The sequence below is a fragment of the Mus caroli genome, chromosome 6 (assembly GCF_900094665.2).
Source record: "Mus caroli chromosome 6, CAROLI_EIJ_v1.1, whole genome shotgun sequence".
Lineage (NCBI taxonomy): Eukaryota > Metazoa > Chordata > Mammalia > Rodentia > Muridae > Mus > Mus caroli.
The window spans coordinates 33430786-33444464 of NC_034575.1; the positions used below are offsets into that span (position 1 = coordinate 33430786).

Below are 13679 nucleotides of genomic sequence, written 5' to 3' on the forward strand. Positions count from 1 at the left end.
ACTATCTTATAGCCCACATCCACCATGACCTCTCCCGTCACACTCAACAACTATCTTATAGCCCACATCCACCATGACCTCTCCCATCACACTCAGCAACTATCTTATAGCCCACATCCCCACCTGTGGGGCAGTGGGCTGGGCACAGACAGCCTGGTCTCTAGTTGAGCAAAGGTCTGGAACCCCAGGGACCTGATGAGTGGTGATTTCCACCTACATGGGACGGAATGTGTTCGATCATGTCTCCTGGACCCTGGTTCCTGTTGAAGTTACCACCCCCACAGCGCCCCCCCCTCCTTTGCAGGAGAGGTGTGTGGCTATCAGTCATGTAGGAAGAGCACCAAGCCTTCCCACCTGCAAATAAGGTTTCCCCCAAACTCTCAGTCCAAGCCAATGAGAGGTACCTTTTATAGAACCCTGAATCACCCCCAAAACTGTATATAAATCCATCCAGAGAATTAAAGGTGTTCGAGAACTACTCTGTTGTCTGAGTCCTTTGTTCCAAGAGCTGTAACACTTGGGAGGAGATCGGCTCTCCTGAAGCCTGAGGCTCTGCTGCACTCCTCACTGGATAGTCAGCCTCTCAGCCCAGCCCAACCCAACTCAGTGCAGTTACTAGTGATCTGGAAGGCAGGGCAGAGACTCCACCTCCCTGCCCGCACTCGCTTCCCTTCGCTGGAACCCTCCCACTAGGCCTGGGCAGAGATCTCCGTGGAAAGCCTCTGGTGCTCAGGCCCACACCCACCCCTGAGTTTTAGAGGTTTAATCATAAGACATTTAACAAACGGACCCTCAGAGGAGCTACAAATCACTTACAAGAAAGATCAACAGCTCAAGGCCAGGCTGGCACCTGTGACCCCTTCTCTAATCTTGGCAGGGGACACTCTACATACTGTGTGAGATAGATTAAAGCCCAAACCACATGCAGCACATACACAAAGTGTGACCATGACAACAAAGAAGGTAGAAGGAAACTTTAGAAGTGACTGTGATGCACATACAGACTCCAGTCTCACTGGTGGATCTTTATCTACAAGCTTTACATCTGACAGCTATAACTTGTCAACAGCCTTCTGAATGTCAATACCGGGTTAAAATGTGTGAAGAAGAAAAGCAGCCAGGCACAGGCCTGCATTTCTACTACTCAGGAGGCTAAAGCCAGAGGATTATAAGTTTGAGGCTAAGCTAGTCTGGTAGATAGGCCAAACTGAGACACCATCACAAAATAAGAAGTTGGGGGGACGGGGGTGCTAATTAGTAGAATCCTAGCCACCATGCCCAAGGCCCCACGTTTGATCACCAGAAAAAAAGGAAGGGGGTGGTGCAGGGAGAAGAGGGAGTGAAGGGAGAGGAGGAAGAAGAGGAAGAGGAAGAGGAAGAAGAGGAGGGAGAGGAGGAGGAAGAGGGAGAGGAGGAGGAAGAGGAAGAGGAGGAGAAGGAGGAAGAGGAGGAGAAGGAGGAAGAGGAGGAAAGGATTGGCTGTGAAACTTGACCAATGTCTGTTTCTGCTCCCCTCCCAGAACACCTGCCCATTAACCTGGCTTGGCATGGCAGATGTCTCCAGTTTCTAACAAGCATCATGAGAGACTGAGGAGTGGTAGGGTCCTTAGAGCTCATTTTGAAAACAACTAATCTATAACTTGAGTCCATGAGTGGTTCTATCCCTCCCATCTTTAGGCTTAAAGACATGCAGCTGGCAGCCCTACAAGGCAGAAAGCTGAGCCGAGTTTCCAGGACACTGACACAATGTCTGTATCTGGGCCCTCAGACCCCACAGACACTTGGAAGGCTTCTGTTTTCTGAGGTGGATGGTCACTTCTGTCTTGAACATATGCTTGTGTCCTTCCTTACATGTGTGCTCACCTCCTTCTCTGGTAATGCACATCAGCATCCCTGCAGAAAGGGTTAATGCCTGCCACCCTTTCTCACAAGCATACCCATAACTGCATATTGTATATGGGCTTGACTGTGCTCCGTGTAAGTCAGTACTTATGAGCATGCACAAGACCTTACTCTCTTGTTTTTGGCAAGGTTGCAGCATAGAGCTACTCAAATACATGCAGACTACCCTGGAAATTACCAGGTAGTTATGAGCATGAATTAATAATTACTGAAAGAAAAGACTAATTTCAAAATGTAGACTATATAACTGAAGGTCGCAGGGACAATGGAGATTTGAAAACAGGTAACCAGCCCAGTTAACTTATTGATCACTGTTTTATAGAAGCAGAGCAGTGGCTCTGCTTGTTTCCACATGTGTATGAGTTGGCAAATCAGACTGTCAGTAAGCTGGATAGTGTCACATGCTATGCTCCAACGTGAGCCTGCACATACCTCTCCTCCTGCTGTTTTAGTTCCAAATGGCAGGTTTAAGAGCTAATGCTTGCCATGCATAACTGTGTACAGGTTCTGTTTTTTCAAGTGAGCCAGTCACCTTTTAAATATTATGATCTGCATAAGTTATACTATTTTTGAAACTTCTGTATGTGGCAACACCTTTATTGAAGTGACTTACACCTTCAGTCTACAATCTGGCAGTGTGGAAATATGCCCTGTTCACAGTTCATGGGAAACTAGGAAAGGTTCCCAGTGTGGGTCAATGATGCCAGAATCACCCAAAGGGTAAAGACTCCTTCCTCCACACAACTAGAATCTCCAACTATGGCCCACAACCTGGTGAGCACAAGTCCTGGTCACAACAGAATCCAGATGGAACATTGCAGGTGGCTCACAGCTAACAGTGAGTCAGGGAAACAGGTGGTGAGGGCAGGACCAGGGCTGAGGCTGAGGTGACCTTCCAGAGACTATTACTTTGTAGTGGTGGTGGGATTTGAAACCAAGCCCTAGCAGACAAGAGTTTCAGAATTCAACCTTAGAGAGAGCAAAGTCACCAAGCAAAAATGAAAAACAAACCCCATACTGTTCTCTGGTAAGTCAGTTCTGAAGTCAATTATCAGAAAAGTCAAGCTCACTAACGGGTCCACAGTCAGACAATGGGGGTGGGGTCACCATATAATCTAGACCCTCTGTTTTCATTCCTGAATTAATACAGTTATTTCTGGACCTTGTGTCTCCCATCAACTTTCTGTCCATTTGCCTTTTTCCAACTGATATATCATCACTAACCTCCTCAAGAATTCACAGACGCTTCCAACATGTTACTCTGACTAAACCCCAGCTCCTCATGCTGTAGTCAAAACTCCCTACTGTCAGAGCTCACATCTCTATACCACTATGCTTCAACCCAGCCCTTCAACCACTTGCACAACTCTTTTGTTTCTCCCATCTTCCTTTTTATTACAACCTCCATGGCCTTTACCCCACCTCAGACTTCCCTGAAGATCTACCTCAAGACCCCTTCACCACAGGTCTCTCTCTGGTCAGCCCATTGTGCAAAATTCCTTCACTGACCCTGAGCTCTGCGGCGGCTTTACTCACGTCTGCTACCCACTTCCATCTGGTACACAGTGGGTTCATAGGAAGTGTCTGTTGAATAATCATACACTTGGAATACCAAATGTCAGAATTATATTTCTAGGAATTTCTCTTTAAATCTGAAAGAGACAATTAGCTTAAAATTTGAGAATGTACCTTTCTTCCTATACCATTAATAGGTAGATATTCAGAGCTACTCAATCATTGTCTGACATAATGACTGGAACTAAAATTAATTCCCATCTCTACCTAACAACCATTCCAGAATCATCTGGAGGACAGCCTCTGCACCCGAAACAATCAACTGAATCATCTGGAGGACAGCCTCTGCACCCGAAACAATCAACTCAGAGAGTATTTTTAAAGCAATCCCCACCCCCTCGCCTCTCTGTGAGTGTGGTATATGGAAATGCTTATGTGCCCTGGCATGTAGTGTAGAGGTCAGAAGACTTCCATCATAGGGCCCTTGGGGACCAAACTCAAAGGTTAGCAGGATTAGTAGTAAGTATCCTTAACCCTCTGAGCCATCTCACCAGCCCTTATTTATGTTCTGGTTTTTATGCCCACTTTTGGAGATCTTATCAATGGTCTTAAAGGTCTCAAAAAAGTCTATACAAAATATTTTGAACAGTCCAGAGCAGAAACAAAACTGTACACACTATCACCTTTGACTATCTTTTGCCCAACAGTGAATTTTTCATGGTTTTTCAGAGTTTAATGTTTGGTCTTGTTTTTATTTTGCTGGTGATACTGATAGCAGAAATACCCTAGCACCAGTTAACTGTTTGCCCCAAAACCCAAAACTTTGGCATCAATGTAGAATTAAATAATGGCCTGGCAGGGACTTCTTTAGTGAGGTAATACAAATAAACAGGACCACCTTCCACTGTGTTTTTTTTTGCCACCTAAAAGGTGGCACCTTGGAGGAAGCCTGCTCTCAGCTGGAACAGGGTTTCTCAAGAATCTCTAGGGTAGGGTAGGGTAGAGGTAGAGGATGGAGACTGTGCCCCACAGAGGGCACAATAGCTCAGAGACAGGATCTAGCATAATTCTGTTCATATAAGCTCTCCAGGTTCTTAGGTATGAGCGAGCTTGAGAAGCCGCACTGCTGACAGCTACCCTCAGAGCTGACCTTCAGGACGTAGGTTAAGTTGGGAGACACTCCTATACCCCTTCATTACACCATAAAGACCTGACAAAGCAACCCTGCTTCCTTAAAGCCACACATCAGGCCTCCCTCACAGAATGCTAGCAGCAGCTCTGAGGGAGGCTAGGGATGCAGGAAAGGTGAGGGAGGAAAGGGTGAGGAGAGGCAGAAGCTCCTCACTTGAAGTCTAATTTGCCTTTTATACTGAGTGAGGGCCAAAAAAGCTCAATACAACTAACAAAACCAAAATTGCCCAGAGAAATAACCATGCTTTTTCTAAAGATACCTTAAATAGGATGTTAAAAACTAATGAATGAGATCCACTTGGAGCCAGAATGTTTGAAACTTTGTGAATTTTATCATTTTGATGTACAGCTCTCTCACTCCTAAATCTAAACAATGTACCTCATAAAAATCTTCACTATTTTACCTATAAATGGGAAATCTTCAATGTCAGAGAAATAAGTAAACCTAACTCATGTATTTTTATTTGTTTTGAAACTTTACTTAAATTTAAGCTTTTCTTACCTTTAAACCTGGTCAGTTACAACCTTTGAGCAATGTATACTGGCTCAGCCATAAAATCTTGTATGTAGCCAACTGCGACGTTGAGAAGCCACCCTGTGTACTGAGTGCACACCATCCTTTTCCTATATTTCTCTAAATACTTAATAAACTCACTAACTTTACTTTACCCTGGCCCTTGGGGCTCTTTCCTGTGGCCTTGTTGAGGATCCAGATGAGTTGGTGGACCACTGAGAAGAAAGGGGACTCCTGGGGCTCTAGGGGGCAGACCTGGTGCCAGAATTCATCCAAGCACATATCTAGTTTCTAGGAAAAATAGTGGCTTCCAGGCCACCACCTTCCTCCCCACATCCCTCAGGCTGAGAACAGGAAGTTCACTTCATATCACTTTTTTTTTTTTTTTAACCACACCTGATGGGGGCCATGGGAGGAGCACTGAATTTAGTCCTGTTTAAAATGATAAAAGGACAAAGTATTCAACCCTTTGAAAGTGGAGTGTTCCTAATGTGCCAGGCTCAAGACAGGGGACTCCTGGGGAAAGACAGACCCAGAGCACATAATGACCTCTCTGTCCAGGAATCTTGAAAGCACCCTTGCTCTCTCGAAAAAAGTCCCTGAAGGTATGCTTTTTTTTTTTTTTTTTTTGGATAAGGACCTTAATGATAAATAATCAAAGAGCTTCTCTTGTCCACTCTCCCCAAGTAAAAGGTAAAGTAGGCAGGAAATCACCTCAACAGTTTCATCTAGGCTGACTGTCCTACACAGCCAGGATGAGCAGGGTCAAAGCTGAATGCTGTGCTCATAAGCTTCCTCTGGCCTATGTAGCAGGAGACTGACCACTCCAGGGCTCAGATGAGGCCTGCGGCAGGCAGAGTATTATGACTAATTTAGAAATGAAGTTATCATTCCAGGACTCTGTGCCCTTGTCCCTAGCGAAAGTTGCTTAGCTGGCCTTGAGAACTCAACACCATGAAGGCAGGGATTGGGGGTGGGTGATCATTCTGCCTAGAATTTTAGGTATTAGTCACTTAAGGCCTAAAGAAAGGGAGTACTCAGATGCAGGAAGTAGAGGTGACTGTGCCTGTTGACAAACGAGAATGACAAGCAGGGAGCTCCTAACTGTAAGCAGCCTTATCACCCCATGAGGTGCTCAAATGGATGGCTGGGCCATAAAGCTGGTGAGAAAGGACATCAAGTCTAAGACGAGGATTCAGACCTGCCCCAGTTCCCATGGAAATGTCACTGCCATTCATAGCCCTCCTGAGCTAGGGTTCCTGAAAGCAAAGTACACTGCAGAGTCCTTGGCAGGAGGGGCACACAGTGGGCAGAGTGACAGGGGCACAGAGGGCAGGAATACAAAACAGGCTTCAGAGTCCAAATGTAACTTCTTGCGTCAGATTTTGCTACAAGGATGCACTGCTTATTAAGTATAGTTTTAAGCCTATTACAAGCCTCCATGATCAATTTTTAGCCAAACTTCAATGAAGCTGTCCACTAAGAGCAATACAGGTTAACTAAATAATAAAACCTCACACAGCCCTTGGCTTGGCACAGTTTGCCCTAAATTCAGGCCAAGAACTGGCAAGAAATAGCCATCGGCATCCTGAATTTGTAAGTCTAAATATAAAGTGACAGGAAAGCCTCCATTTTGCAGTAACTAGAGAGCAGGCCCCAGCAAAAGCTGCCTCTAGGGTAAGCTGTTTTCCTATGATGAACCATAGAGTTGCCTTTCAAGAAAAGAGTCAGGCACTCTCCAGAGAATATGGGTTGTCAGCCTCCCTTTTTACCTCAAGGAGGGGATACAGTTCCCCACTGAGCAGGCTGCACCTTCCTGGATGGCTCCCCTCCAGGCTGAAAGGTGGAAAGAGAGCCAACAGAGGAAGACCTATCCTCCTGAGTGTGAAGAAGTATGTGAGAACTCCAGGGACAGAGGGCGGTGTGTGTACCTAAGTGCTCAGAGAAAGCCCCCACTCCCCACATTAGATGCCAGGGCTAGGGAGGAGCTCCAGCAGCCCCAGCACTCAGGAGTGCCCTGAAGAGGAGCGGAGAAGCCTTAGACTCACAGCCTACTTTCTCATGCTCCAGAGTTTGAGGTTCTTTTCTTGCCAATTTCTGGCTCTGTGGGACTGGTCACTATTGCTTCCAACACAGCTCTTTTAAATATAAAAATAAATATATTTTGCCATTCTACAACCCTGAACCTTGGTTTCTATCTCCACCGCCTCCTGACACTGTGGCTCTCACAAGCTGGCCATTGCACCTAACACTAGATTGTATCACATAATGGTGCAACAGTATCCTGGAACTGGTATAAAAACTCCGGCTTCCAGCTTATGAATAGGAAGTTAGGCAGTCAGCACAAATCACACAGCCTAGTAAATTTAGGGATCAGTTCAGTTCTGGACTTTGCTAATGCCAAAGCTTGCAGCATGCTGGAAACTCTGGGATAGCCAGGACCTTGTTTATATCCTTGGAGCTAGCTAGCTAGTATTTTTGTGCAAGGCCCATATTAGAAATGAGATAAATGCTTGTGTGATATTTGAATGTGCAAGAGTGTAGATGTGTTTTGATCCCATAAGGTCATTAATTCAATCACTCAGTGTAGTGATGTTGAGAGGTGGTAAGGCCTTGTGGAAGTTCATTATCAGTGCTGTCCTCGGGAGGAATTAAGGTTAGAAACCCCTGAGTGAGTTCTCTTCAATAAAAGTCGTCTTAAAAGCTTGAATCAAATCTTGAACAATTATATGTCTTCCTATCTAGTCATGTGATTTCTTATTCCTATGCATGCTCCCACCATTATGAGACCGTCTACCATAAGCTGAGGAGAACAACATGACCTTCAACAATAAGCCTCTTTTCTCCACAAAATTATCCTGCCTTGGGCATTTCCTTACATTTAAGGGGGGGTGGGGTGGGGATAGGAATAGTTAATGTTTCCTATTATAAACTTACCACAGGAAGGAGCAACTGGCCCCAGGACAAAGATCTTCCTTTCCTGCAGCATCTTCCACATGACTATAATAGTCTTTTAAGAAAACTGCTATCAACCTATTACACACACACACACACACACCATCAACCCCTGCTTGTTCAAAGTTTCCAGGACTTATTCCAGGTACTATTCACAAATCTTCTGATCTAGCCAGGGAGGTCATCCTGATCTCCTAAAGGAGCCTTGCATTTTGCTACCCTGTGCCTGTTACTGGCACACCCCTTCCTGTTCTAGCTGAATGGATCCTCTCCATCTAGAAGGACCTGACTTCTCCAAAACTCTTTCCAACTCTCAATGTCCAGACCAAGATTATGTTACTCAGCTGCTTCTTAGATAGCTTCTCACCACCCCTTCAGTCTGCATGTATTCTAATTTTTCAACCATATACATAAACAAAAAGTCTCTCTTTGTTTTTAGAAAGATTTATTTTCATGTTTGCCTGAATGTATGTATGTATACCACTTGCATGTATAGAGGCCATAAGAGGGAGATGGATTCCCCTGGAATTAGATTTACTCATAGCTGTGAGCTGCCATGTGGGTGTTGGGAAGCAAACTGAAGTCCTCTGTAAGAGCAGCAAATGCTCTTTACCACTGGACCATGTCTCCAGCCTCATATTACGGTTTCTGTCTGGTAACAACCATTATCATTATCCCCACCATGGCCTCTGCACATTCCCTGTGGATGCCACTGGACCTCCTGCATCCTGACTATCTCCATGGAAAATGTCTTACCGGTAGTATCTGGATTGCAAGTACGTAGAGCAGACAGCTTTGGACACATGACTAGCTGAACCAAAGTCAATGACCTTTACTCGGTACGGTTGTCTGGATGGATCCACCAGCATGATGTTTTCTGGTTTGAGGTCAGCATGGATAAGACCCAGGCTTTTGAGTTTCATCAGGGCTGTGGCTACCTGCTGGAGGACTGGGCGAATATACTTGAGGGGCAAGGGACTAAACTTGTTCTGTTTCAGAAAGTCATAAAGGTTCTGCTCCAACATCTCAAAGACTAAGCACGTGTGGTTCTTGTGCTGGAAGCACTCATAGGCCCGCACAAAATTGTAGTCATCAGCGCTCTCCGTGCTCAGCCGGGCCAAGATGCTCACTTCAATCTGGCCTTGCCGGGCATAGGAGGGGTGGTTCTTGAGGATCTTAATGGCCACAATTTCATTGGTGCCCCGTTTCCAGCACTTGACCACTTGCCCAAATGTCCCTCGCCCCAAGAACTCTAAAACCTCATAGGTGTTGGTCATGGAGCACAGTACTTCATGCTGCACCAGCTGATAGTCCCCTTCACTGTTGGAGCCACTGTTTTTGGAGGTGGCAGTGGATGTGGTGGCAGTGGCTACAGTGGCCCCGCTGGCATTATTCTGAATCATGGGTGGATGCTCTTCAATGATCTGCACGCTGCTTGTGTTCTCAATCTCCTCACTCTTGCGCTTGAGTCCACATTTTTGGTAGGTGTCAAGGAGGCTCACAGTGCTTCGACGCATTAGGTTATGTGGTCCACCGAGGACTTGCCCGGTGACAGAAGTGCTACTTGCTGATGTTACAACTATGTGTCCAGTACTTCCTGGGAAGATGATGGTCTGCTCGTAAGGTAGGCTTGGGTTGGGGATTGGCAAGGAGGTGCTGACGGTTGTGGAGGCTGGCTGAGAAGGTGGTATGTTCTTGCTCTGGCTGTACACTTTGCTGTGGGAGCCGTACCCAGTCATGTCCCAGTTGGAACTTGGCTCTACTTTTAGTTTCTTCACACTACAGAAGGCACTTGATTGAAGGGTGTGAGGGGAGAAAACTTGCACATGTGAGGCCATACCTATAAGGAAAGAAAAAGAAAAAATTAATTCTTTCACTCCTCCAATAATAAACTTAATCGACTCATTTAGGCTCAGGTTGTTCTTCCACTCTGAAAGAAGCTTGAGGACTGGGGAGATGGCTCAATGGGTAAAGCACGGCTGCGGAAGTGCACACACTGGGGTTCAGATCCCTAGAACCCATCCATGTAAGCTGGGCACAGTCACATGCAACTGTAATTCCAAAGCTCCCACAGCCAGATAGGTGACAGAGACAGGAAAATTTCCAGGTCATGGGCTAACAACTAGCCTGACATATACAGCAATAAACAGCATCTCTCAAACAAGGCAGGAGGTAAGGGCTAACACCTAGAGTTGTCCTCTGGACAACATTACATTTCTTGGTCTGCATGTGCATATGAACATATATACATGCATGATGATTTAAAAATTCAGCAGCTTGAAAAAGCAAATCAGTTTCCACCCAGAAACACATTCAAGTCTCCTTGTTTGTGAGACCTATGGCTCCCATATTCTGCCATTAGATCTACCAGCGTTAGGATAGAAGACTAAAAACAGAGTCAAAAATAGTCAAGAATCGGATAAAGAATCAGGACTTAGTTCATCATTTATTTTTTGTAATTAATTTGTAACAGAAACCAATTCTCCATTCCTTTCAGGTTGCATCTTGCTAAATCTGAAGATTATATCAAGTATCCCAGGTAAGTGTTACATACTTAGCACCTCCATGTAGTCAGCTTAGCCTTGTCAACAGATGGCAATAACTAGGTTCACTACTCCTAAGAAACACGTCCTTGCACAAACCCTAGCACAGGGGTCTCTCGTGGTCGTCTCTGCTCTGAGTGGGGCAGACTACATACCATCTGGTATCCTTATCATTCTGAGCTCTATAAGGCTGAGTTGATGGATGATGTGCTGTCCCCTTCAGACAGGACCCAGTAGCACCGTGTGTGGGCTCCTTGCTCACTTGCTTTGTTAATCTAGACAGTAAGAAATTTCTCTCAAGAATCCTGAGATTTTAGGTGCTGGGGAGATGGCTTTGTCAGGTAAATTGTTCACCAAGCAAGCATAAGAGATTGGACGTGATTTCCAGCATCCACATATGCAGATGGGGTAGGGAGAATTGGACATGGTTTGTGTACCCAACACTGAGGAGGCAGAGATGGTGGGTTCTTGGGGTTCATTGGTCAGCCAGTCTAGCCTAACTGGTGAGCTCTAGATTCACTGAGAGGCCTCACCTCAAAAACAAATAAGATGGAAGGTGATTAAAGGAGGCCCAGATGTCAGCCTAAAGTCTGTAAACACACACACACATAATGGAAGCTGAGAGTGAACGAACTATGACTTCATATTTGCAACTTGCATAATCTTAAAACTATTTAAGACCTTTCTGGAGTAGCTGTACAACTTATAATTATGGTGATACTGGAAATTTTAAAATGTGATATATAGATTAAGGAAAAAACACTACAGTGACAAGAAAGGAAAACCCCTTAAAGGTACAAGAAGAAACAAATAACCAATTACCTTCTGTGCTGCCTCGGATAACCATTTCGTGTGTGTGTGTGTGTGTGTGTGTGTGTGTTTTCATGTGTATACATGTGTGAGTGTGCATGTACTAAGTGTATAGAGGCCAGAGGCTGATAACAGGTTTCTTTTTCAGTTGCCATAGTTTCAGAGAAAAGGTCTCTCTGCTGAACATGTGGCTCACCAATTCAGCAAAACTGACTGGCCAGCAAGCCCCTGAGATCTTCCTGTTTCCACTTCCCCAGTGTTTGAGTTACAGACTCCTGGCTTTGTAGTGAATGCTAAGGATGGAGCTCAGGTCCTCAAGCTTATATCACACTGAATCAGCCACCTCCCCAGCTCCACTGCCATTTCTTACAATAGCACTTAGAAGGTGAAGAGACCACCAAACTTTACTGATACTTAAACATCTAGCAGCTGCTCTCTGACCCCCAGCATTGTCTAGAGTGGTTCCTTAACACCTCCCTCTTAATGCCATCATTTGTCCCCCAATCCTCCCTCTCTTCAATGGATCCCCACCTATCTTGCCCAGAGTTCTGAGGTCAGTCACATTCTGCTAGTCCCATAATCCATAGTCTCCCATTTTTTCTATAGAATCCTGTTTCTGCCATTCCCACCCCCACTTTAAGCTATTGATGATTTCTACTTTTGGGGCCAAAGTTTTTAGCTGGTATTGTACAAGGTTGTCCAAATGCATCACTAACCTAACCTTTCCCTCTGTCTTCAAGTGTGTGTGCAGGCACAAACTTCCAACTTACAAGACAGGAAGAGTAACAGTCACAGCCCCCTCTTCAGTCCTTCCTTCTTACCTATAAATTATGCTTCATGTACTCTTTTCTTCAATGCTCATTCTTAATCCTTCTCCTTCAATTTATTCAAATATCATAGACCTGTGTGCTTAAGGTAAATAACTTCCTAATTGCCTAATCCAATGGCTCTTTCAGCCCCTATTCTCCTTAACCTCTCTGCAACATCTGATACTGCTGGCCACCACTTCCTTCTTGATGTTCTTATCTGCTCTAATGTGAATCTGTAACTGCCTTCCTCCTCCCGGTGGCTGATTACACAGGGGTTAAGGCAGCTCCTCTTCCTCCTTTAAAATGCTGGCACTCCTAGTATTCTGTTTCCTCTGGAAGGCATCATTCATTCAGACAGTTTAAACAGTTATCTCTATGCAGGCAACTCCCACATGCTTATCATGAGCCAAGTTCCCACTTGAATATTCCAGTAATACAATATTTCTGTCTCCTACTACATTAAAATGATCTTCCAAAGCTGAACTCCTTGTCTTTCCCCAAAACATAGCCATCTAATGCTTCATTTTAACAACTCCATTCTGTTAATAAAGTATTTATCTAGTTGCTTGGTTCCCAAACTGTGGACTTACCTTGATGAGTCTTCATTACCACAGCAAATAAAAGACAGTCTTGATTGATTTCGCCTTTCTTTAAAATGTCCTTTTTTAAATTAGAAGTATTTAAATAACTATATAAGGTAACATGACTCATTTCCAACTTTTAAATTTCTGTTCATTTTGCCACTCCCATAGCTGAAATCCTCATTATTTTTCAAAAGTAACCCTAAAGTAAATATAGGAACCTGGTCACTGGAGTGAGTGCTAATGTGCCTGTATCTGGCCCGCAGATTTGTCTTACTACATAAACTTCTAAGCATTGTTCCTGTCCAAAAGCTTCTGGTGACTCCTCGGTGCCCAGAAGATAAAGCTGAAGTGTCAACACACATCCTGATTCCCACTCAACCATTTAGCTTCATCTTCAACCACTGATCCTCCAGAAATCTCAACTCTAGACTGGCCTCACCCCTTTTTCTAGAATAGAATGCCTCCTGCACTTGCTTCATTCACTCCCCAGTACTTTTTGCCTTCTGCCATGAAGTCATTGCTTCTCTCAATTAAAGACCATGCAGTTTAGAGGCCCAATTTAACCCAAATAAAGACTTTTTAAAAAGCAAGAGAGAAGACCAGATATGGTGTACATGACTAAACTTCCAGTGATTGAAAGGCTAAGAGAGAGGATTTAAAAACTGGAGACTATTCTGGATCACCCATTAAGACCCTGACTCAACCAGGGTAGTGGTGGCACACGCTAATCCCAGCATTTGGGAGGCAGAGGCAGGCGGATCTCTGAGTTTGAGGCCAGCCTGGTCTACAGAGTGAGTTCCAGGACAGCCAGGGCTGCACAGAGAAACCCTGTCTCGAAAAACCAAAAAAGGAAGAA

The 13679-nt window shown here is 44.8% G+C and overlaps 1 protein-coding gene across 1 annotated transcript in view; it reads right to left on the reverse strand.

Moving 5' to 3' along the window:
* The window catches only part of Hipk2 (homeodomain interacting protein kinase 2), a 187049-nt gene that overhangs the window by 119292 nt on the left and 54078 nt on the right, over positions 1–13679 (reverse strand). Inside the window, exon 2 of the mRNA XM_029478639.1 lies at positions 8834–9917. Coding sequence (XP_029334499.1) covers positions 8834–9917 — 1084 coding nt within the window. The remainder of the gene's footprint in view (positions 1–8833; positions 9918–13679) is intronic.